The sequence below is a fragment of the Notechis scutatus genome, chromosome Z (genome assembly GCF_049901735.1).
Source record: "Notechis scutatus isolate UNSWTSFEM ecotype Mainland chromosome Z, rNotScu1.2, whole genome shotgun sequence".
Classification (NCBI taxonomy): Eukaryota; Metazoa; Chordata; class Lepidosauria; order Squamata; family Elapidae; genus Notechis; species Notechis scutatus.
Genome location: NC_142025.1, coordinates 50,607,546 through 50,632,468, shown reverse-complemented (window position 1 = coordinate 50,632,468; position 24,923 = coordinate 50,607,546). Strand labels below are relative to the sequence as shown.

At 36.1% G+C, this 24,923-nt stretch overlaps 1 protein-coding gene across 1 annotated transcript in view; it reads right to left on the bottom strand.

The window, feature by feature from the left end:
* Positions 1-24,923, bottom strand: part of ZNF804B (zinc finger protein 804B) — a 223,496-nt gene that overhangs the window by 9,270 nt on the left and 189,303 nt on the right. Inside the window, exon 3 of the mRNA XM_026681381.2 lies at positions 1,947-2,077. Coding sequence (XP_026537166.1) covers positions 1,947-2,077 — 131 coding nt within the window. The remainder of the gene's footprint in view (positions 1-1,946; positions 2,078-24,923) is intronic.

Sequence of the window (24,923 nt, the reverse complement as noted above, 5' to 3'; positions counted from 1 at the left end):
GTGCAAATCTACCAAAATTTACATACTTTACTATCCTCAATGCTTTTATTGACAAAGGTTTGCTTTGTATTATAGTATTATGAACAGCTTCATCCACATATCTAATACTAGTGAACTAAGAGGCTATATACTTGTAGAAATTTTGCATATGGAAGAAATTTTGGATCAGATTTTTATATGATGTCTCTGTTCAAATTAACAATCAGCATTGGTTTGTTGTAGAATCTTTTTTTTGCATGTATGATTTCTTGGAAGACCTTTTACAGTCTTCAGTTAAATTTTTCATGACTTGAAAATATAATCACAGTTTATTAAGATAGATATGTTTTCCAAATATGGTATCCTTCACATGTGTAAACTACACACTCTGTCCTCTTGAACTCATCCCAGATACATTGGCTGTGACTGTTGACAATTATACTAAAAGACATTTGGAAAGCATCAGCTTTGGAAAGCAGTTAAGAGATATGATTGATTGTTTTGACAATCAATGAAATAAATAATCTATCGTCCCATTGCAGAAACAGTATATCCAGTACTTCTTACCAAGCTGAGATACTTTGATAGGCAGTGAAAATAGCACTAGCAGCAATAGTGCCAGCCAACAATCTGGGTCTTCATTTTTCTGACCACAGAAGGATGGAAGGCTGAGTCAACCTTGAGCCAGTGAGAATCAAACTGCTGGCAGTCAGCAGAATTAGCCTGCAATACTGCATGCCAACCACCATGCCACCATGGCTCATACTGTGGTCATGTATTATGATAAAGAGTACAGCATAACAAGAAGAAGACAAAATGGTGGCCCAACATATTCCTTTCTTCCTCTATATTTTCAGTGAGAATGATTCAGTTTGATTTTTTTCCATATTCAGAATTTTTTAAAATCTCAAAATCTTTCTGTCTCTTTGAACAAATGTGTAAAAATTGATAATATCTTAACAAATAAGATTCCATCAATCCTCAGGATTAATGGTTCAAATAAGGTGTGTTCAGCATGGATAGGACCATGTTATTGCCGCTTGCCACTTGTAGCTATTAAAGATTCCTAGACTGTAAAGATTCGTACTGTGAATCTAGGATCACAAATATTACAAGTATCAAGATAACGCAAGAATAAAACAGTCAAAATCCTCTGCCTCTTTGGAAGAATATATCAATTCATTAATTTTATCCATAATTTGAAATAGTTAGGATTTTTTTCATTCTATCCCATTTAGGAAGATATCTGATATTTCTAAAAAAAATATTAAAAGGAATTGAATTAAATTATTACCCATCCCTAAGCAATGGGCTACTTGGGCTTGTCACAGTGACCATCACATAGTCAAATCTGATTAGCTATGTGATCATCACTTAGGAGATAATCCTTGCCTATATAAGAAAGCAAGAAAGATTTTTTTAACAAAGAAATCAAATATTTTATTGGGAGGGGCTGCAAAAAGGGACAGGAAGAATAAAACATTGGGATCTTTAAGTGTCTTTGGGCTTGGTAATTTTCTTGCACAAGTTTTATTACCAAACTGATGTTGTTACCTAGTTTGGTAATGAAACATCTGCAAGTAAACCACAAGCTCAACTTGGTTCAACTCTGAGCCACAAATATTCTCTTCTAAGCACAAAACAGTTTATTGTGGGAGAGGGAATATTTAGTCAGACATCTTCTTTATTTATGGCATTGAAAATGTTTATTCCGAAAAATTCATCACAGCACTATTAAAGTAATTTCATAAAGATAAGAAAGAGGGTAAAAAGTCCAACATTCAAATGCCAAGGAATTATTGCAGGGCTTCCAATTTTATTGTTCATAAAATAAGGATGTTGGCATGAAGGATGAAGAAAATTCTCTGTGTTGTATAAAGTAGAAGTAAAGTCATGGATATTTCTCCTGGGACTATCAGGGAAAAAAGAGACAAGATTAAAATGTAATATTAGTTCCAAAGACGCACCATTCTGACTGCTTCCGCAACTCAGCCAGCTGATGAAGTCGTTTGAGAGCTTTTTCCTGCTTCTTTTCATCCTTCCAGGATTTTGAAGCCACGTTTCGTGCAAATTCCCTTTGTTTCAGCTCTTTCAATCTCTAAGTGAGGAGAAAAAGAATAAAAAGTGCATTTCTTAGCATGTTTATGCAGTTCCAAGCACTCAGTTCAGTCTCACAATACATAAGATGCAAAGCTGATTCTATGTAAGTATAATTTAATAAATAAATTAGAAATTTAACAGGTTTTATCTTGACATAAAATTGTATTTCTAACTACAATATATAAAGCAGTGTTTCTTAGCAACTTTAAGGCATGTGGCCTTAAGTTTCCAGAATTCTGGGAGTTGGAATCAACATGTTTTACAGATGCCAAGGTCAAGAACTTATGGACTTAAGCATAGTACATAAAATCATATGTTACAACGTCTTACCAGTTAATGAATATTTCAGCTTTAACCAACAACACAAGAACACACAACAGATATAAACTAAATGTAAACCACTCCAAACTTGATTTCAGGAAGTATGATTTAAGCAACAGAGTGGTCAATGTCTGGAACTCACTACCTGATTCTGTTGTCACCTGCTCAAACCCCCACTCCTTTACCCTCAAACTAACCTCTATTGACCTCACCCCATTCCTAAGAGATCTGTAAGGGGCGTGCATAAGCACACAATCATGCCTACCATCCCTGTCCTATTGTCCCCAATTATTAGTTCCTATTTCTTGTATTTAAACTTATGTTTATTCTTGTTTCTGTTGTATTATAAGCTTTTGACAAATAAATAAATAAATGAAAATAAATAAATAAGAAACACTGAGAAGAAGACTACCAAGAATTCTGAAAGTACTCAAAGCAAGTACAAGGTTCTATGTATTCTGAATTTGAGAAACTGAAATTTCTATCACCATCAGAGAACTAAAGCAATTAAAAAAATGCCAAATGTAGAGGTTCTTCCCTCAAGTATGCAGAAAGCAAACAGCCAGCATCATAAGAATGTGAATCTTGTAACTGACTTGAACACAGCATTTGCAGACTTATATTGAACTCTGGCATCTCCATATTGAGACAAGAATTAAAATACAAACTGAAACTTGTTAAAAATACATAGATTATTATTTTTAATCAAAATTGATTAATGATTAAAATCTGGAAAAAGAAATGTATCCTGGCTATTTTTTAAGGAAAAAAAAGAATAATAAACAAAGCCTGTGAAGGTTTGCATATCCTGGAGGTAATGCAGAAGAAACCGTGCTCCGTTACAGGCTTACTGAGGCACCTTTGATGTATTCTAATGTAGTACAAGTAGTCCTTGTCTTTCAACCATTTGTTTTGTGACCATCTGAAATTACAACAGCGTTGAGAAAGTAACTTATGGCCAGCTTTCACACCTTTGCACAATTCCTATGGACATGTGATCACAATTTTGGCACTCAACAACTGGCATACATTTATGATCCCATTATAACCATTTGTGACCTTCCCAAACAATCAATAGAAGAAGCCAGATTTACTTAACTGTATGATTGATTCAACAGCTGGGACAAAAAAGGTCATAAAATAGGATGCAATTCACTCAAATGTCCTGCTTAGCAACAAAAATTTGGAGTTCAACTGTGATCGTACATTGAGGACTTCTTGTATACATACACATACACTTCCGTATTTTATGCTACCAGAAATCTTATGGTTATTTCCATGCAATAGCCCAGGTTTTTTTTCAAACTTTATTCCACAAAATGCCCTTGAGAACTGAGGAGGAAAAGAAGAACGAAAAAAAACCCACTCCAAACAACCAATTTTCTATCACTAGGGCTTTGTCTCTTGAACAGGGTTTCCAGGAAACATGTTATGCAGCCTGAAAAGCTTGAAACTTCTTGCTTTGTACAACAATAAATTGGCCGTATAATTGTTGATGAAACTTTACATGGCTGTATTTAGAACAGCTTGACCGAATACAACTCAAGAAATGTTGAAAATTTACTCACCCTTTAGAGTCAATTAAATAACTCCGGAAAAGTAGCTCTAAATAATAACAGTCACTATATGCCCATTTGTAATATAGAACATGCAAACAAAATACACAACAATTTGTGTAGCTAAGTATTTGTGCTTGGTTTGTAGGCAACAAGCCAACACTATTGAACAATATTAAAATACTTGTGCTCATTCATAAGGATACTCAACCAAGAGAAGAAATTTGAGAATTAATGTAGCTCTAAGTGTGCAATTACATTTTACATGCTATTAGGGTACCTAACTGGGTGGATAAATCTTGTCAAATGTGCCAAAGTATGATTTATTTTATAGAATCCTACTGCTTGTACTTTGGCTCCTATAAATAAGAATAGCAAGATGTTTGCAGACAGAACTATTGTATTGCCCAAAAGATGTATAAGTTTACCTGCAAAGCCATCTGAATCCTATCACTCAGTGGCCAGATATTATCTGTTAAGATAATAACAGTATTAAACTAGCAAGAATATTTTGAAGTACTGCTGCTTAATTCAATATCCTATTGCCAGAATTAGAGGACATTAGTACATTCAAAACAGCAGTGATATACAGAAAATCATACCAGGAAAGGAACATGTTTTGACAGGCAGGCTAGCTGATACCAAGGGTTAAGTACCTTTATGAATGATTTGGGGTCATTTTGTAGGTTCCACTAGCAAAAGTTTCCTTTTAAATAAATACCCTAGGTTTGTATATAGAAGGATTTCAAGGTGTTTTTTTTAAAAAAATCTACAATGCTGTGTTTACATGATGAAAACACAGTATATTGATGTGCAAATACAAAATGAAATTTTGTTTTTCTAACTAAGCAGAAATCCCAAGCATAAAATGAATAAGATAAAGTTATTAAAAAGCATAATTGGGATGTATTACTGAAGCATACAGTATTAGCCATCTAAACAATCAGTGAGGAGAACAGTGCGAGAAATTGCTTTTACCATGGTAACTGATATTCTAAAAATAACTTTGAAAGCCTTTTACTTTTCAGGATTAAATGTATGAGAAAGGTAAACCAATACATTTTGGTTTGTTTTAAGTAACCACAGTAATAATAATATATTTACCTAAAAGGAACAAAACTAAATTAAAAATGATTCCTTCAAAAAAGAGAAAGTAAAAATATACAATCATGGATATGTGTATGTATGTACATGTGCATGCACGCACACACACACACACACACAGACACACATACACACACACACAGGGGAATAGTGGCTCAGTGGTTAAAGACACTGGAAAGCTGGGTTTGAAACCCAAGTGCTTTACAATGGCATGACCTCCTTCATCCAGCTCCTGCTCACCTAGCAATTCAAAAGCATGCAAATGCAAGTAAATAAATAGATACCACTTTGGTGCGAAAGTAACAGCATTCTGTGTGCATTGATGTATAGTTATGTTGATTACATGATCATGGAAATGTCTTCGAACAATGCTGGCTCCCTCAGCTAAAAATGGAGATAAGCACTGCCTCCTAGAATCGAGCATGACTGGACAGGGAAACTTTTACCATTACCTTTTTACACATACACACACAAACAGAAAATCAAAATGTTATGCAATGTTCAACTTTCCTATTTTACCACCGTAGACTGAAACTATTCCTGGGAAGTCCCTTTTTAACAAATGTTTACATGTATATATCCTTATCTACTAGGACATATGCCACAAGAGCAAGACAATGTATCTTTATCTCTTGATTTCTTGGTCAGTCTATTTATCTATATTTGCACTGGCTCATCTTGGGCACCAGTTGCACCCTTTCCGTAATTGGTAAACTTTTCAAATAACTACTTACGCTTACATCATATCATGACATATATTACATTGCACTCTCCATGGGACTCCCTCTAAGAACCATCTGGAAACTGTAGCTGGTCCACAATCCCACAGCACACATAGAGTTCAGTGGTGGGATTCAATTTTTTTTACTACGGTTCTGTGGGCGTAGCTTGGTGGGTGTGGCAGGGAAAGGGTACTGTAAAATCTCCAGTCAGAGGTGGTATTTGCCAATTCTCCAAACTACTCAAAATTTCCGCTACCGGTTCTCCAGAACTGGTCAGAACCTGCTGAATGCCACCTCTGTTAGAGTTGTTTTTCATATCGCCATTTCTATGAGATATGTTAGTTGCCAGTTGGCTTCTGGGTGCAATTCAAGACCTGAATCATTACAGTGAAAGTCTTTTGTGGTATAGGGACTAGATATCTGAAGGACATCTGCTAATCTCTAATTGTTTCTCCTTGATCACAATGTTCTAGCAGAATGGATGCTTTCCATATCCTATTTATTAACTATCACCAACTAATAGGACTGAGAAAATATGCTTTCCCCTAGCCATCTCTCCCCCAAAACAACATGTCCCGAAAGACAGCAAAGTCAATACCTCTTAGACTTCCATACTGTTTCTTTTTTTAAAAAATAAATTTTATTCAGTTTCCAAATTTTAAAAACATAAAATAAAACTTTATACATTGTTATCAACATCAAGACATCTTTTGCATCTCCTCACATTTTTTCAGTATATGTATTTACTTATTCCTTTACCATTACATCTTACTCTTACTATAAATCAATATCTTTTATCCTTACATCTCAATCTTCTCCATGGTATATTTACATATTTTCATATTTCCTCATTCTTTTCCTAATTGTCATTTTATTTTCTTTTTATTTCTAAAGCACTCATAGCAGGCATCCCAGGCCCTATAATAAATTGAATCTTTTCTGTCTTTTATTTTCATTGTTAGCCTGTCCATTTCTATACAATCTATTATTTTTTTTATAACCATGCCTTCCGGTGGAACCCTTTTTTCCTTCCAGAGTTGTGTGTATGAAATCCTTCCAGCTGTAACATAATATATCTGTTTTATCACATTTTTGTGTTATTATACCTAATAAAAAAAGTTTCCGGATTAAATTCAATTTTCTGATTTGTGATTTCTTCTATCCATTGTCTAATTGTATTCCAATATTTTTTCACTTCTTGGCATGTCCACCAGGTATGAAAATAAGTGCCTTTTTCTTTCCCACATTTCCAACAATTTGGGTCTGAGTTAAACGTTTTTGCCAATCTAGCGGGAGGAAGGTGCTATCTGTAGAACATTTTGTATTGATTTTCCTTGTATGCTGTGTATGTAATTAGTTTGTAATTTGATCTCCACATTCTCTCCCAATTTTCCAGGTCTATATTGTGGCCAACATTTTTTGCCATACCACCACTGTCTCTTTGACCACCTCCTCTTCCATTTTAAAATCTAGTAGAAAGTTATATATTCTTGAAATAATTTTCTTTTCCATTTCCTGTAGAATTTTATCTAATTAATGCTTTTCCAAGCAGAAACCAAATTGTTCTTTGTCCTTCTGATATCTCACCTGAATTTGCATGTATGGCCACCAATCTATCTTTATATTTTGTTGGTGTAATTCTTGTCTCGTTTTTAATCTTCCTTGTGTGTCTAATAGGTCTTTGTAATTCCTCTTTTTTCCCAGATCTATTGCATTTGGGTAGATTTGTGCTTCCATAGTTGACAGCCAGTTTGGTATTTTAGTATAATGATTCTTTTTAATCTTGTTCCATGTCCAAATTAATGAATGTCTAATCAGGTGTCTCTGAAAATATGCATGCTGTTTACATTTCCCATCCCATAGGAAACTATGCCACCCTCTCTGCAAGTTGTGACCCTCTATCAACAATACTCTTCTATTTTCCAGGTTGATCCAGTCTTTAATCCATACCATAGCTGCAGCCTGATAATACATTTCCCAGTCAGGGAGTCCAAAGCCACCCCTTTCTCTTTTGTCCTGTAACAATTTCATTTTTATCCTAGCTTTTTTCCCATCCCAAACAAATTTACTTATTATTTGATCTAATTCTCTAAAAAAGGTTTTATCCAATCTTATTGGTACAGTTTGAAAAAGATATAGCATTTTTGGTAGGGTAGACAGTTTAATTGCTGCAATTTTATCCAGTAATGATAGCTGTAATTTCCCCCACATTTCCAATTCTTTTTTGATTTGTATTATTAATTTGTCATAGTTATCTTTTTTGATTGAAGATCATCTTGCAGTTAACCAAATGCCTAAATATTTTACCTTTTTCACACTTTGCATTCCCAATTTTCCTTCTAATTCTTTTTTTTTGCCTATCTTTTAAATTTTTAGTCAATAATTTTGTTTTGTTTTTATTAATCTTAAGGCCTGCAACCTTGCCAAATTCCTCTATTTCCTTTATTAATTTTACTCCCGGATCCTCTGGATCTTCCAAAAAAAAAAAAAAAATACTATATCATCGGCAAATGCCTGTACCTTATAATGCTCCTTTTTAATTAAAGCCCCTTTGATTTCTACATTTTTGCTAACATTTTCCAATAAGTTTTCTAAGGTAAGAATAAAGAAGGGGTGACAGTGGGTATCCCTGCCTTACTCCCTTGTTGATCTTGAATGTTTCTGTTCTGTCACCATTTATTATTACACTGTCCGTCTGTGTTGTATAAATGGTTGAAATCAATTTAATAAATGTATTGCCAAATTGCATGCTTTTTAATTGTTGTATTATGAACTGCCAATTAACATTGTCAAATGCCTTTTGCGCATCTAGGAAGACCATTGCCAATTGTTTTCCTGGCTTTGCTTCATAACATTCTATTATATTCAATACCATTCTGGTATTATTTTTAATTTGTCTATTCAGTAAGAATCCGTTTTGGTTGCTATGAATGATCTGATTAAGGGCTTTTTTCAATCTTTCTGCCATTATGGAAATAAATATTTTATAATCAACATTTAAAAGGGATATGGGCCTATAATTTTGAATTAATTGATGGTCCGAATCTTCTTTTGGGATCAATGTTTTGTATGTCTCCCCCCATGACTTAGGTAATTTTGCTGTCGTCAGTACCTCATTATAGAGTTCTAGTAATTGCATTTCTAATTTTTCTTGGAGTGTTTTATACAGTTCCCCTGGGAGACCATCCGGTCCTGGTGTCTTATTGCTTTTCTATTTCAGGATTGCCTCTTGCAGTTCTCTTAATGTTATTTCCCTGTTTATCTCTTCTTTATCCTCTTCTGGGATCACAGGTAGCCCTTTTCCTTCTAAGTAATGCTGGATATTTCCCTCTGGTACGCCTTCCCTACTATATATTTCCTCAAAAAACAAACTTTTAACAATATGTTTTTTCTTTTCAGTTTGATGTTGTAGGGTACCATCAGCATCTTTCAATTGTTGAATTGCTGTTTTTTCTTTTTCTTTCTTAAGTCTATAGGCTAGCCACCTTCCCAGCTTATTCGCGGGTTCAAAATAATTCTGTTTTATCTTTTTCATGTCCTGTAATCATTTATCTTGTGCTAACATGTTCAATTTATGTCTAATCATTATCCTCTCCATATTTGCTGTCTTATTATATGGTGTTTTTTCTAGTGTTTTTTCTAACTCCTTAAGAGTATCTAGTAGTTTAGATTGTTCTCCTTTTTTTTCCTTATATCTATGTGTATTATATGAAATTGCTAGGCCCCTGATATATGCTTTAGTTGTGTCCCATAGGTTTGGAATTGATGTTTGTGGTTTTTTGTTTTCCTTCAGAAAGAACACCAATTCTTTTTCCATCATCTTAACACATTATTTTTCTTTTAGGATCTTCTTGTTTAGCATCCATCTTCTGTTTTTTTTCAATTCTTTCCAAATATTTTAATGGGATTATGGTCCGCCCGTGTGTTGGATTCAATTTCTATTTCTTTTATATTATGTTCCATTTCCTCATTTGTCCATAACATATCCAATCTTGACCATGATGTGTGTGGTGCTGAATAGTAAGTATACTTTTTTTTTGTCTGGATTCCTTTCTCTCCATATATCTTTTAATTCTAATTCTTCCACCATTTGATAAAATTGGTAATGTTTTCCTTTTCCTTTTTTCCCCCTGAATTTCCATTTTTGTAATCTTTTCCTAAATTTGCTATTGCATTGAAATCACCTAGCAGGCATATGTTCTCATAATTTTCTGTTCTACTAATTTTCTGTATAGTTTGGTATAACGTTTTTCTTGTTTCTCGTTCGGCGTATATATCACTATCAATAACATTTTCTTATAATTTATATAAACTTCTAACATCAAAATCCTACCCTCCTCATCTGCATATACCTGTTTTGCTTGTAAATGTTTCCTAATGTATATTGCTATCCCCCTCTTTTTTGTTGGGCTAGAGATATGTATAAATCTCCTAACTTTGGTGCTTCTAACAGTTTACTTTGATGTTTCTGGATATGTGTTTCTTGAAGGCATATAATATCTAAGTTCAGTTTCTGTAGTTTAGTTACTGTTTTTTTCCTCTTAATTTGTGAATTTAAACCGTTGATGTTAATGGAAATCAATTTAATTTCTTCTGCCATCTTACTCCGTAGTTGTTTCTTGTTGAAGTTTATTTACTCTCATTTGGTGTCTCATTCTTACGCCTTCTCTTTCCACTTCTTCCTGCTCTCTTTCCTCTTGTTCTGTTTCTCTTTCCTCCACCCGATCTTCTTGTTGGCTACTACTTTCCACTTCCACTTTGCTGTTCAGGTCTTCTCCTGATACCACATACAGTTCAAAGAACTTCCTTGCTTTTTCTATACTGTCTATTTTAAATTTTTTATCCTGCCATGATATTAACATTCCCTCTGGGATGAGCCATTGGAACAGGATGTTATTCTTATTCAGTTGGTTGGCCAGGAATCTGTATTTCTTTCTATGTTCCCTTATTCTTCTTGGAATTTGTTTCAACGTTACAATTTCTGTTCCCTTGAATATCAGCGGTTCATCTCTTGTCACTTTGTATATCTCATCTCTCAGTTGTTTCTTTGAGAATCGTATATGAACCTCTCTTGGAAGTCTAAAACGTCTTGTATAGTTGGTATATATTCTATATACCTCATCAATTTCCCTTCAAACCTCTTGGCCCTCTTTTTGTAACGCTTCTGCTATGAGAGCTGCCATTAATTTGGGCAAGTCCTCCCCCCTTTCTTCTGTTACATTCTGAAATCTGAGGAAGAAATCAGCATTTTCCATCTCCAAATATGCAATTGCCTCTTCTAATTTCCTGTTCTCTCCCATTAATTTTGATCCTATTGATTCTACTTTCTTATCTGTTTGTTCGACCTTTGCCTCCACTGCTTTGATTTTATGTTCCGTCTTTACTACTGTTTGTTGGATTGTACTTATCTTCTTGTCTAGTTTCCATATTTTACCTTTCATTTCCCCCATTTCAGTTTTAAAGTCTGCGTGGTTTCTTACCATCGTTTCTTGTATTGTTGTTAATGCCATTTGAATTGTTTGCATATTTGATACCTGACTCGCCTTCTCAGGATTCAGCATGCCCTCTATCGAACGTTGTCCTGCTGATGATGTTATTATTGATGTTGGGTTGGATGTTGTTTTCCTCCCAATCTTAGCGGTGGTTGTCATGGTGGACATCTTAGGCTTCCCAAATCTACCTATTTTCTTAAGAAAGTCTTTCAATATTATCATCCGTTGTATCAACTCCCTTCTGTGTTTTCTATGTTCATCTCTTCCCTTTTATCTTATTCTAACCCCTTCAGTTTATCACTACAAGGTCTAATATACATAATACACACACAAACACTCTCTCACACACACACATATGTATGTATTTATACAACAATGTAAAACTAAATATCATTATTGTTTATAATCTATGATAGTCTGTAAACCTCTTAATTTTCTGATCTTATTTAATCCTTTTAATAAATTAATTAAGTATAATTCTAAATATAATAGCTTATATAGTAAACATATATAATTCAATAAATATAGATAAATATGTGTTTGATTGTTTTCTTTTCTTATATAAGTTATATCTTATAACTTTCCTATAGTTCAATTCAGTCTATGAATCAATATATAGTCATTAATTAGTTATACATCAATTAATTAATTAGTTGTTATCCGAGGTATCAAATTATAGAAAGATATAAAGGATATATAGGGTATAGCAGTTATAAAGAGTGTAGCAATCTATGAAATAGGATACATAAATTAATTCTTCTTGCAAGCAATCATATATATATATATATATTTTCTTAAGTTTTCGCGGGTACTTACATGTATGGCATTCAGCTTTGTTCGGGTATTTTCCCACGTCATAGTAGTGGTGCTTTTAAAGTTGTAGCAACGTTTCAGCAGAATCTCATCTGCCATCATCAGGCTTTTGTTCAATATACACTTTTGAATGTAATATTCAGCTTTCTTCTTCTTCCTTCCTTCTTCTTTCCCTTTCTTCTGAACACTGTCAATTTACTTTCCTCATTTCCTGTTTCCTCAGTCGTCTTTAACTACTTAGTCACTTTCACTCTCAAATTGCACAGTCACAGCTTTCTATCAAAATAGTTCCAGTCTCCATTCAGCTACAGTTCTCCATTAAAGTTCCAATTGTTCTTTCTAATGTCTCTTTTCTGCTCTGCTAGTAATCAATCCAAATCGTAGAAATTTTCAATTTTTATTCACAGAGTCTCGATCTTTTCTTCTGCAGTGCTCTCTCTCAGTTGTCAAACTGTTCTATTTCCTCCTCTCCCTTTCGCTCCACTATACCCACCAATTAGCCGCTGTATTCACTCTCTCCGGAGACTCCCTCTGTCAAAGTCTTTCACAGGACTCTCTTCTCTCACCTGTCGAAAACTGTCCCAGTCTGCCATTCTTCTTCTGATGTTTTGCGTTGATCCACTTTCCTGCTTCCCGATTGCAGCTGGCTGTCACAGCTTCAGACCCACCGTAGATGCCGGGTTTCTTTCACGCCGGATTCGAAGGACTTTCCCTCGTCGCAGTGGGAGGTTACTTTCCTCCACTCTGCTCCTAGGCTTCTCCTTCTAATTTGTGTGTCTCTCCAAGCTTCACAATGCCTCTGAGAGCTTCCAAGCACGGAAATTTGGATACAGGATTGCAGAGATCACTCTCCTGCTCCGCTCCGCTATGACCTCACCACTGGAAGTTCCAACTTACATACTGTTCACAGTGCTTCACATTCATCTCTAAGTAGTTTACAGAGCCACCATATTGTCCCCAACAATTTGGGTCCTCATTTTACTGACCTTGGAAAGATAGAAGGCTAAATCAATCTTGAGCCACCGAGAATTGAACTGCTGGCAGTTGATAGCATTAACCTGCAATACTGCATTCTTACTACTGGCTCTCACAGATATGAACATCACCTCTCTCCTAGGGTTCCAAAAAGCCCTTAAGACATAATTTTAATGTGTTTGGGAGTTGCTTTGTCTGTTTGCATTGTTTTTATGTTTTTAACTGATTTTATTGACCTTGGACTGTTTAAAGCCACTTGGAGTCCACTATAGATAATACAAATTTAAACAAACAATTTATTGAATTTAATGACTACTACTTTTTATGTACACTGAGAGCATATGCACCAAGACAAATTCCTTGTGTGTCTAATCACACTTGCTCAATAAAGAATAAAGCATTCATTTATTAATTGCCTCCAAATATAAAATTTATAAAGTTAACTGATCTTGCAATTCCATATATCAACCAGTCATTCTCTCTTTTTCATACATCATTCTTATACACATAAACACATTTTCCTCCTCCTTCCAATAGAAATAAAGATGAAAATAACACAGACAGAATATGAGATAAGTGAAACGTGCAGCAGCAACAGAAAGAAAATATGGACAACAGGAAAAGGAAAAAATAGTTGGACACAAAAAAGGACAAAATGACCAATGTCTAGTTTAGCCATCACAAAAATGAATGGATGCCAAAAAAGTAGCCTTTCAGAAACAATGACAAATCTTCAGAGTTAACTTTACTTTTGGGCAAAAATGTTGGTATTTTCATCTTTACCCATTCTCTTTTTTTCAATTGAGTCTTTTATTGTCATCAGTAAATGTAAGATTCAGAAATGTTAAAATTTACAAATCACAGGTAATTATCTGTGGTGGGGGAACATTTTCCTATCTGGCAGCTATTATTTGTTTGTTTGTTTGTTTGTTTGTTTATTATTTATTAAATTTATATGCCACCACATGACTTCTAAGTAGCTTAGAAGCAAGTAGAAACAACAAGATAAAACGTTAGAAGAATAAATATTAATAAATATTAAAAAAAGAGTAAACATTAACATTAAAACTGAGTTAAAATTAATAAAAGATGGCATGGGAGGAAGTGTAGTCTTATATCAGGTTGCTCTATCAATGAGTATATCATTTGGGTTTCAGCATATTCTTGCATTTAGCTATGGTTCCCTACTGCTAATTTCTAAAATCCTAGAAGTATTTCTTAAAGTAGGCACCGTAGTAAGCAATGCAGATATCTCGTGTGATTATTGCCTCTCCTTCTTTGATTTTTTTTTTAAAAATAATAATCTAAAAGCTGGCATGTTCTGAAAGCAAAGCACTTACCCCTAAAGTCAATATTATTTACAGATAAAATGGCAGGGAACTGTTGGAGTGCTTAGAAATGTACCTTTTTTTTTTTTTTTTTGAGAGGTGTGGGGAGAAAGTAAAAGTAATTTGGGGCACTAGAAAACACCCTGAGAGGTTTTCTGAAAGTTGAGACATGGCAACTGCACTCATTTTCTTGTTAGTTTGAGATGTTTTGTTGCTCATCCAAGTAGCTTTATCAGAGAGCAAGTTAGGCAGAGAGTCTTTGGAATGTACCAACTCCTCCTGCACCATCTCAGGTTTCCTTCCCAAAATGTACTGCAATATGTTGATGAAGATTCCCAGTCATTCAAATAAGGTTGTCTGAAAATTGACACTACAGCTACCTGCCCTACGGATTATTCAATCTTCTTAATTTCTTTCACATCTTTTTTTTTAATCCCTGCAAATCCTTCTTCCATTTCCTTTTTAACTATTGCAGTAATCTTTTTGCCAAACTATTCAATACTTTTATGGTAAAATTCCCTTATCTTTAAATTGTTTGTGTCTTCTCCAGATTTATCAGTTCATCTTGATGTTTCTATAGTGAGAACATGGAAGTCTGACAATTATGATGGTAAAAGTAAGAGGTAGGCTTATTTTACAGTTTCTCATTTAGCTGACATTATTCTTATCTTTTTGTTTTGAAGAGGGCACCGATTATCTACTATTTTTGATAATAAACCATCAATAGGAGGGACAAGTCTATTAGTCTAATTATTTTTTCTATTTTCAGAGATATTTCATAGTCTTGTTTTGTTTTAAAAAAAATCACTGTTCCCTTTATCTGTTTTAAAACTTTCTTTGGTTGCAGTTGTATTAAAGCTGTTTGTTTTTAAATTGAATTAATATTATAGATTTCCCCACCCCCCATCTCGAAAAGAAAGCATTCATTGGCAGTCTTTAATATCCTCTAGTATTTAAAGGTATTCTTTAGGTTGTAAAGAGTTTAAATAATAAAGCATTTAAGAAAGTGAAGTGTGTATTGGTCTAATGTCCATTAAAGCTGCACAGCAGTTAAGTGTGTGATTGCCAAGCCATTCAACTCCTAATCAACCACAAGAACCTGAATTTCTGTATTCTCCTCATGAAAAACAATTTAAGGAACACTTCTTCCAGAGTTCATGTTCTGGTTCCAAAGATCTCTCCTTATCTCCAGAGAGATTTTCCTCAGCCAGAAACTGACTCTTGGCTGGCAATTTAGAACCTCAGTACTATCTCACTCATGGAACTCTTGATTGGGACATCTAGCCTGCCATCAGTCCTCACCTGAAAGTTATCAATTTTTTTTAATGATTTAACATTTGGAATACAAATTACTAGTGATAAATTGCAGTTTATATTGCCGGAATGTATTAGATTATATTACATTTGACCCATGTTTGTATTTCTAGAGAAAAGTATATTTTATTAGGTTTATATAGGTGTAAGAAAGCATCTACAGCTAATATGAAACAGGGGAACATTTAAAAGTTGAGTTTTAGAAACCAGTTGATTTCCAAATAATTTATAATCTGCCATTTATACTAGTTGGACAGCAATACATTTTTAAAAATGTGTATTTGTTTTTAATTTGCTGCCCTGGATTTAATTAGCTTCCAAATGAATTTTTAATCTTTTCATTGTTCCTTGAAAATATGTGATGTAGAAAATATTTTTTGAATACGGGAATTTAATCTTTTGTTTAAGCAGAACATCTTTTCCCCCAGGGTATGCAACCTTCCTTGTAAGCTAGAATCTGAATTATTTGTGATTAAAAGGAAAGTTTGCTGAGTTTAAATATCAAAACAGAACTAAGATCTCCTTAAAATATTCATTGCTGCAGATTCAGCATGCTGATGATTTCATACCTTTTGTGTACAGGTGAATTAAAATAGCATTACATTGAAAGACAAGAGGAAATTAGGGAATTACCTTCCCTTCAAGTTGTTATTTTATTTTAGAAACAATTTGTCCTTAAAGATAATGTTCATATTTATTGCTGTCTGGAAATTCCTTATGGAATTTTTTCATAAAACAATAAAATGATGTTATGATTTTGATTATTAGACAAGATAGATATATAGAAAGAAGAAAATTACGTTGTAACATAGAATAAAAGGTAATTGTTGTACTTATTCCTTTTTAGTAATGTTATAAATAATTTATTTAAAGGGCTGTTTCTGGTCAAAACTTAATATCCTGACCTCAACAATCCCAGGAAAATAATATGTCCAAATGCTTACTTGCAATTTTTCAGTTGAAGGTTCCCAAGCAGTTTTTACACTCACAAAGTTTCATGTTCTCTGTTCTGCCAATTTCTGCATACCTGTAAAGCGCTTTTAGCATTGTTTTTCATCCCGTTCTCTTGCAAAGAAGTTAATCTGATTACAGCTGCTTGAGGATCAAATCATGGATATCAGGAGAACTTGACATGTTTTGAATTTATTTAAAATGTCTTGAATTTATCATAAATGTTTCTGTGTACCAGTAGTTTGCAGATGTGATCTATAAATAACTTCTCTTTCTCATTCAACACCCCCACCCAAAATTGATGTTTTTATTTATTTATTAAACTTATGTGTTGCCCATCTCAGTAATCAAAGTGACTCTGGGCAACTGAATGTTATAATTGAAGTGAACTGACCTGAACTTTTGGATTCACATATACTTATTATAGTTCACATGGACAAACCTATATCTCTATGTACAACCTTTTGCTCATGAAATCCATCCTTTGTTCCTTAGAAATCTGGTTATAAATCCAGCCACATGCAGAGAACATTCAATTTTAGAATCTAGTCTCTGTAATACAATCCTTTCTAGAATCCAAAAGTGGCCAGCTACAAGCAGCAAAAACTGAGTTATTTTCATTATATGTGTCTGTAGTACATAAATAGGACCATGCATGCCAGATCACATTTTTTCCTAAATTGGGGAATGGGGAAACTGGCTGCTCCCATAAATCTTCTGGAAACTCTTGAAACAGCTGGTATTTTGTAGCTGAAGAGGATCAGAGAGATTAAAGTTGTCTTTTTTGGGGGGGAAACAGCCTTCCTCTTTTGGAAACAGTAGTGTAGAGTGCCAGAATGTTTCACAATATGACCATGAATTACAGTGGGAATAAAAACAAAGAGGGGAGTGGAGAGAACTGGAGATTTAAAAAAAGAATGAGGCAGAATGAGAAAACTTCATAGAAAAGTATGTATATTAAAAAGCTTTCTGCCAGAGAAAGATACATGACTAGGTTCCCTCATCCCAGGAAGCCACTTAGATTTATTTTGTCTTCAGGTGGTATATGATTCCAACCGTTGTTTTGGTTTGTGTCTTCTTTTAATTGCGGCAACTGGGCAGTTATGACTTGTTCCACATAAAGCAAATCATATCTTAAAGCAATGTATGGGCCCAATTACACTTGACATCTTATGGACAAAGATACTGCCTAATATTGCTTATCTTATCTGATGAACATTTATTTTGAAATGTTGAAAGAGTGGTCTAGCTTGGGCAATGAGATTTGTGCCTCTTTGAATTACAGTGTAGATAAGGCATGAAATTATGTAGTCCATAGTTGTATAGTTGTAATCGAGTGTGTAGAGATTCACAATCAGATCTGCAAGAAGTTCACCTCTTTGTGGCACAGTGGTTAGAATGCAGTACTGCAGGCTATTTCTGCTGCCTGCTGGCTGCCTTCAGTGTTGGCAGTTTGAATCCCTGGCTCAAGGTTTACTTAGCCTTCTATTCTTCTGAGGTCAGTAAAATGAAGACCCAGAATGTTGGAGGCAATATGCTGACTCTATAAACCACTTAGAGAGGGCTGTAAAGCACTGTGCAGTGGTATATAAGTCTAAGTCCTATTCCTATTGTTACAATCCTCATCACCATATATGCCTCTTAAAGGTGTTGTATCCTCCACCTGTATTAAACATTCAAGAGACCCTACATTATGGGCAATGAATATTATTATATTTAATTGCTATGTAAATTAATATTTAGGAGATCTAACCATGGCTTTCTAAGTTGGTTTCCCAGAAAATCCCCCCTTCCCACATTACACTGAGTCAATAGATTTATAACAATTTACATTCCTACATTTAATTAGAAAACCAGAGTTTGGTAACATTACTGAATCCATAACATATATGAGTTGAGCATCCTATAAATTTTATAAGTTTATAACCTCATATTGTGGTGTAACTTTGAGCCAGTTTTAATTTAGTGAAGATGGACATTATTATTTCACTTCCATAACAAATTAAAGGAACAGATTAACTGGAAATGAAATTTTGAAATAAATATGACAATAGTTTCTGCGGTTTGCTTAAAAGTCTATCAAAATATGTGAAGATTTTGAACTTGAAAGTAAGACATTTTGATTGGGAAAATTAGAGATTAGAGAAAATGGTAAGGAGAGTTTGGAGACTAGAAACTAGAGGCAATCAGAAAATAAACTAAGGACTATAATGAAGGAAGAAGAGACCTACTAATAAGAATGAAGAGGAATATTTTAATTCTGGAAGAATTCAGTGATATTTGGCAGCACTTTACCTGGATTTTCTCTTAAGATTGTCTGTTACTATAAAAATGAATTTAAAACAAGATATAGAAGAGGATACAATTAAGAATCAGATTGTTTTCGATATGGATTTTAAATTCACAGGAAATCATAAAGTCATTGACAAAGATGTTATACAGAATTTACGTATAAAACCAGTTAATATTTTAATAATTGAAAAGCACAAAATGATAAATCAGAAGAGTATTTGGGTATATGAGTTTCAATTCAGAAGATTTACTTGGACAACTTTCTTATTTTGGATTTACAAAAAAGGTGTGTTATATTTATCAAGGAGCTCCTGAGAAAATATAAAGATGAAATGAAATCAGGTTTAATGATGTTGCTTAAAAGAAATAAGAATCAAAAGTTTTAAAAGTATTTTTTAAATATAAATTTGACTTATTCAATCGAAGTTAACGTATAAATGATGGGCCTTTTTTCTTAGCATCTTTTTTTAAAACCAGGTTTAAAAATGTTTTAGTTTTTAAAAGTTTGAGTTTGAGTTTTTTGAACTCATCTTCTACTTACTACATAACTTTTTCTCTGGTAAAATTGCACTACTAACTAGAGCATACAAAATATTTGCTAGACCAATAGTCGAATACAGCTCATCAGTCTGGAACTTGCACTACATATTGGATATTAATACAGTCGAGAGAGTCCAGATATATTTCACAAGAAGAATCCTCTACTCCTCTACTCGCAACAGAATACCTTATGCAACCAGACTTGAAATTTTAGCCTTAGACAACCTAGAACTACGCCGCCTTTGGTCTGACCTAAATGTAGTACATAAAATTATCTATTGCAATATTCTACCCATCAATGACTACTTCAGCTTCAGCCACAACAATACAAGAGCACACAATAGATACAAATTCAAGGTAAACCGCACCAAACTTGATTGCAGGAAATACGACTTCAGCGACAGAGTGTTCAATGTTTGGAATACACTACCTGACTCTGTGGTTTCTTCCCCAAACCCCAAAAACTTTAACCTTAGACTGTCTACTGTTGACCTCGCCCCTTTCCTAAGAGGCCTGTAGCATAAGCTCACCAATGTGCTTACCGTCCCTGTTCTAATGTTCCTTTTTATTCATATCCATTTCATGTATTCATAATCATGTTTATACTTATACCTGTTATCTAATATTTGCTTGACAAATAAAATAAATAAAAATCTTTACAGATTGGTTTGTAGTTAAGATTTAGGAAGAAGAAATTTTTGTTGTAGTTTGAGAGGAAGTGATAAGTTATGGTATTAAAACTGGAAGAAAGTGTTAAACTTGCAAAAGAGAAAAGATGAAGAGAAGATGATAAGAAACTAATTTATACTACATTATATGAAGGGATTAAAGATTAAAATTTTCAATTTGTTGTTCTTTCTGGTAGCTCTTAACAGATTTTTTCTTGATTAAGCTTGAATGATGTTTTAAAGATCTGTTTATACAGCACATCTAAGACATAGGAAGAAAACTTTTTTGTTATATTTTTAGAAAAAATGATGTGACTGCATAAAATAAAAAATATGGAATTGATTTACTTGTTTAAGGTTTATATACATATGGGACTGCCTTTGATGTTGGAGACTGAGGTTCAAATCCTGGTTGGTAGGTCTTAGGGGTTCTTTGGCAATGGTCTTTGGTCTTGGGCAAAGACCCCCTAATGCTTCATCTGCTTCCTCAAAATATGAACTAGGATGGTCACATGCTCTCAGATGTTGCCCAGATTAATCAGGTCTGCATCAGATGTTGAGGAATCAGCACAATCTGATGATAAGTGAGCAACTGGAACAAACCATACATGGAAGGGACAAGAGAACCTGCAACTGAGGTTCTTGAGATTGCTAACAAAGGTTGATATCACTGGCTACTAGGCTAATGAAATTCACTAGGAAAGTCAAAACCAAAAAGATACTCAACACTGTCAAACTATTTACTAAGTCTGCATTATTATTACTATTAATTTTTCCATCCTTCCTTTCACCCATCTCCTCCCACTTAAGACTGTATGACTGTAACTTTGCTGCTTCTATCTTTACAATTTTTATTGTCTGTTTCCTAGTATGATTTTATTGCTTATTGTACCCTATGGCTATTATTAAGTCTTGTACCTGATGATTCTTGACTCTTGATGAATGTATCTTTTCTTTTATGAACACTGAGAGCATTTGTACCAAGAAAAATTTCTTGTGTGTCCAATCACACTTGGCCAATAAAGAATTCCATCCCATCCCATTCCATTCTATTCTATAAATGTGCTGTTCTCGGAAGAATCATCCAAGGTACATTTCCAATTGTAGTGCAATAACTCAGTAATATCAGGAAAAATGGAACAGTACTGGAAGGATATATGACAGAAAGAGAAAACATATAACATTAGAGCAAAGTGGCTGCAAAAGCTGAGAACAGACCACAGCAATCTCCCAGAATATGAACCAGTCATCATCACAATAGGAGATATCCAACAAAGGGGTGAGTATGTGTAAGAACATGAAAAGCTGGACACAACTGACTGACACATGATCCATACCTACTGGCTATAGAAATTAACAGCAGTGCATGAATGCCTAGCAACACAGATGAACGAGCATCTAGCAGTAAGCTCCACATAGACTGGCATTGGGAACCACATTATGGAAAACAAGAGGGCTAAATCCTGGGAGACTTTCAGATCTAGACACACAGGCAGGTATTGGCCAATTAGACACTACAGTAGTAGACAAAGACCAGAAAACACGGGCAATAGATGTAGTGGTGCCAAATGACAGGAACCTCAGGAAATAGGAGTATATGAAACTGGAGAAATACCAGGGCCTGAAGGAGAAACTGCAGAGGATGTAAAAAGTAAAGGCCAGAGTGGTCCCAATAGTGGTAGGAGCACTCAGTGCTATGATTCCTAAGCTGGGAGAGTGGCTTCAACAGATCCCAGGAATGAGAGCAGAGATTTCTCTCCAAAAGAATACACTGCTAGTGTTATGTATGAGGCATGGGCGTAGAAACGGAGACGAAACTGCTTCTTGTGAACTTCAGCTCTTTATTTAAAGCATGATAACAGAGACAAAACCCCCGGATAGCGGCCGCCCTTTTATAGAGTGTACTGCTATCCGGATGACCAATGGATGTTGTTATAGGGTCTGAACCTCGTCCAATGGGACTCGGCCCGCCAACAGCCAGTCAGATTGCTCGGAATTAACCAATCATAACTTGCCATTATAAGGGCCAATAGGAAGTGCAGGATTACGATCCTGCTATGCAAATGAATCTTTATTAATTACATTTCTTTAGTTCACAACACCCCTCTCCCCTGGGTTCCATTTGATGGCCGTGGTGACGTAATCTCGCAGGTATGCAGGTTGTTTTACCTGCCTAGTTGATTTCCGCTGTTCCACCGGTTTTTGTTTAAAGTTCGGTTCGGTGGAGCATAGGCTCGTTCCGCCCGGGGTTGCTTCTGCGATACTATCAGAGTCCCTTAAGTCCATTCCTGGATCGGGCGGGCCTGTTTCCGCTATGGTGTTTCTCTGCGGGGAGGATGGCCCCAATCCCGGACTTTCTTCAGGTGGCGCGAGCACTCGGTTTAGTGGCCGTCTGTCCTCGATTACGTCGTTGTCTATGCGGTCTTCGTTCCCCTCGGTATTCCCTTCCCCCTGAGGTTGGAAGTCCTGGGGGTCGTGGATATTTGGTTGTAAACGAGATCGAAGTTGGTCTATGTGGCGTTTCCATATCTTGCCGTCTGTCGTCTTAAGGCGGTAAGATCTAGGGCCAGTGAGGTAGACTACGGTGGCAGGGACCCACAACGGTTCGCGGAAGGTTTTTAGCGTAGACCAAGTCGCCTACCTTGAATTGGCGATACGTTCCGCTGGATCCGCAAGGTTTCTCTGGCGCATAAGATGGGTGTAATCGGTCGAGGTGGGAGCGAAGCTTCCGCCCCATTAAAAGTTTGGCTGGAGTCTTGTTGGTGACACTGTGGGGGGTAATGTGTTGTAGTAAGAGTATTTTGTTCAATCTAGCGTCGATGTTCGCCGGATCCATTTTTTGAAGTGTCCTTTTAAGGAATTGGACCATCCGTTCCGCTCTACCATTTGCCGCAGGGTGAGCCGGCGAAGTTAAGGCATGGCGGATGCCTCGGTCCGCCAAGTATTGTTCGAAGGTGAGAGCAGTAAATTGGGGTCCGTTGTCGGAAACTAGAACGTCCGGGAAACCGTGTGTTGCGAATAATTTATCTAGTTTTTTTAATAACGGAGTCAGTAGTCGTGCTTTTCATCTTGTGGATTTCGAGCCAGTTAGAGTAAGCATCCACGGTTAGGAGAAAAGTGTGTCCCTTCGTAGGTCCCGAAATCAATGTGGATGCGGGACCACGGGCCTCGAGGTGTTTCCCATTCAGTGGGGTTGCTCTCGGTGGGCGTTGCTGACCTCTTGGCAGTTTCTGCGTGGTTACCCAGGCTTCAATTTGTTTATCGATGCCTGGCCACCACGCGTAGCTTCGGCGTGAGCCTTCATGCGGACGATGCCCGGATGTCCTTCGTGGAGGGTTTGCAACACGAGTTGCTGTAGTCTCTCTGGCACAACGACTCTATCTCCCCATAGAATGCAGCCCTTCTGGGAGAATAGTTCCGTTTGGCGGTTTTTGAATGGTGCAAAAGTGGCGGGAGTTTCTTCGACTGGCCAGCCGCGTTCGACCCAACTGAGAACTTTTGCGAGGATAGCGTCCCGTTTTGTGTCGGCGGCGATATCCCTTGCCGTTAGTGGCGGCGAGTTGAGGGTTTCAATTTGCAGCGTATTGAGGATCGGAGCTGGGTCGCTGATGGTTTCCGGAAGTGGGGAACGGCTCAAAGCGTCAGCGTGGGGAATGGCTTTCCCTGGGCGATGCTGTAGTACGTAGTTGTAGGCTGCTAGGAATTCTGACCAGCGAGTCATTCTAGGTGATAATATATGCGGCGTTGGTTTATCACCTGCTAAAATGCCAAGTAAAGGCTTGTGGTCTGTGACTAGAGTAAAGGGCCGCCCGTAGACATATTCGTGAAATCGTTTCACGGCCGATACAATAGCAAGAGCCTCTTTGTCAAGTTGGCTATAGTTTCGTTCAGCCTTTGATAACGTGCGGGAAAAGTAAGCAATAGGAGCCTCATTCCCGTTTGGTAACACGTGGCTCAAAATGGCTCCAACCCCAAATGGTGATGCGTCGGAAGTAATGTTTAATGGCAAAGTCTCGTTGTACTGCATTAGCACAGCGTCGGAAGTTAATAAGTCTTTCACCTTTCTAAAAAAATGTTCTTCTCTGTGACCCCAAACCCAAATAGCTTTCTTGTCGAGAAGTCGATGTAAGGGTTCAGCTACAGTTGCCTTGTGAGGCAAGAAGATGTTATAAAAATTGATGAGTCCCAAGAAGGCCTGGAGATCAGCCTTATTTTTAGGTCTTGGGGCGTTTTTAATTGCTTTGAGTTTGGTCTCGGTGGGGTGGATTCCTTGTTTATCGAGGAGATACCCAAGAAACTCCACCCGCTCAGTATACAGTTGACACTTATTTTTTTTCACCTTGAGGCCGGCGTCTTTGAATCTATGTAGAACTAGTTTGAGACGCCGTTCGAGCTCTTCTTTATTAGGGGCCGCAATTAAAACGTCATCAAAATACGGCACAACCCCTTTTATGCCTTGCAAAAGTCTCTCCATTAGACTCTGAAATATCCCAGGAGCTACACTCACTCCGAACTGGAGTCTGTTGCATTTAAAGGCACCTCGGTGTGTAACGATAGTCTGTGCCTCTGCGGTTTCCGTATCAATGGGTAGTTGTTGATACGATTGCGCTAAGTCTAACTTTGCGAAGATCTTCCCGCCCCCCAGGGAGTGGAGAAGATGTTGAACCACCGGCACCGGATAAGCGCTCTGTTGGAGTGCGTGGTTCAAGGTGGTGCGGTAGTCTCCACAAATTCTGATTGACCCATCCGGTTTGATGGGGGTTACGAT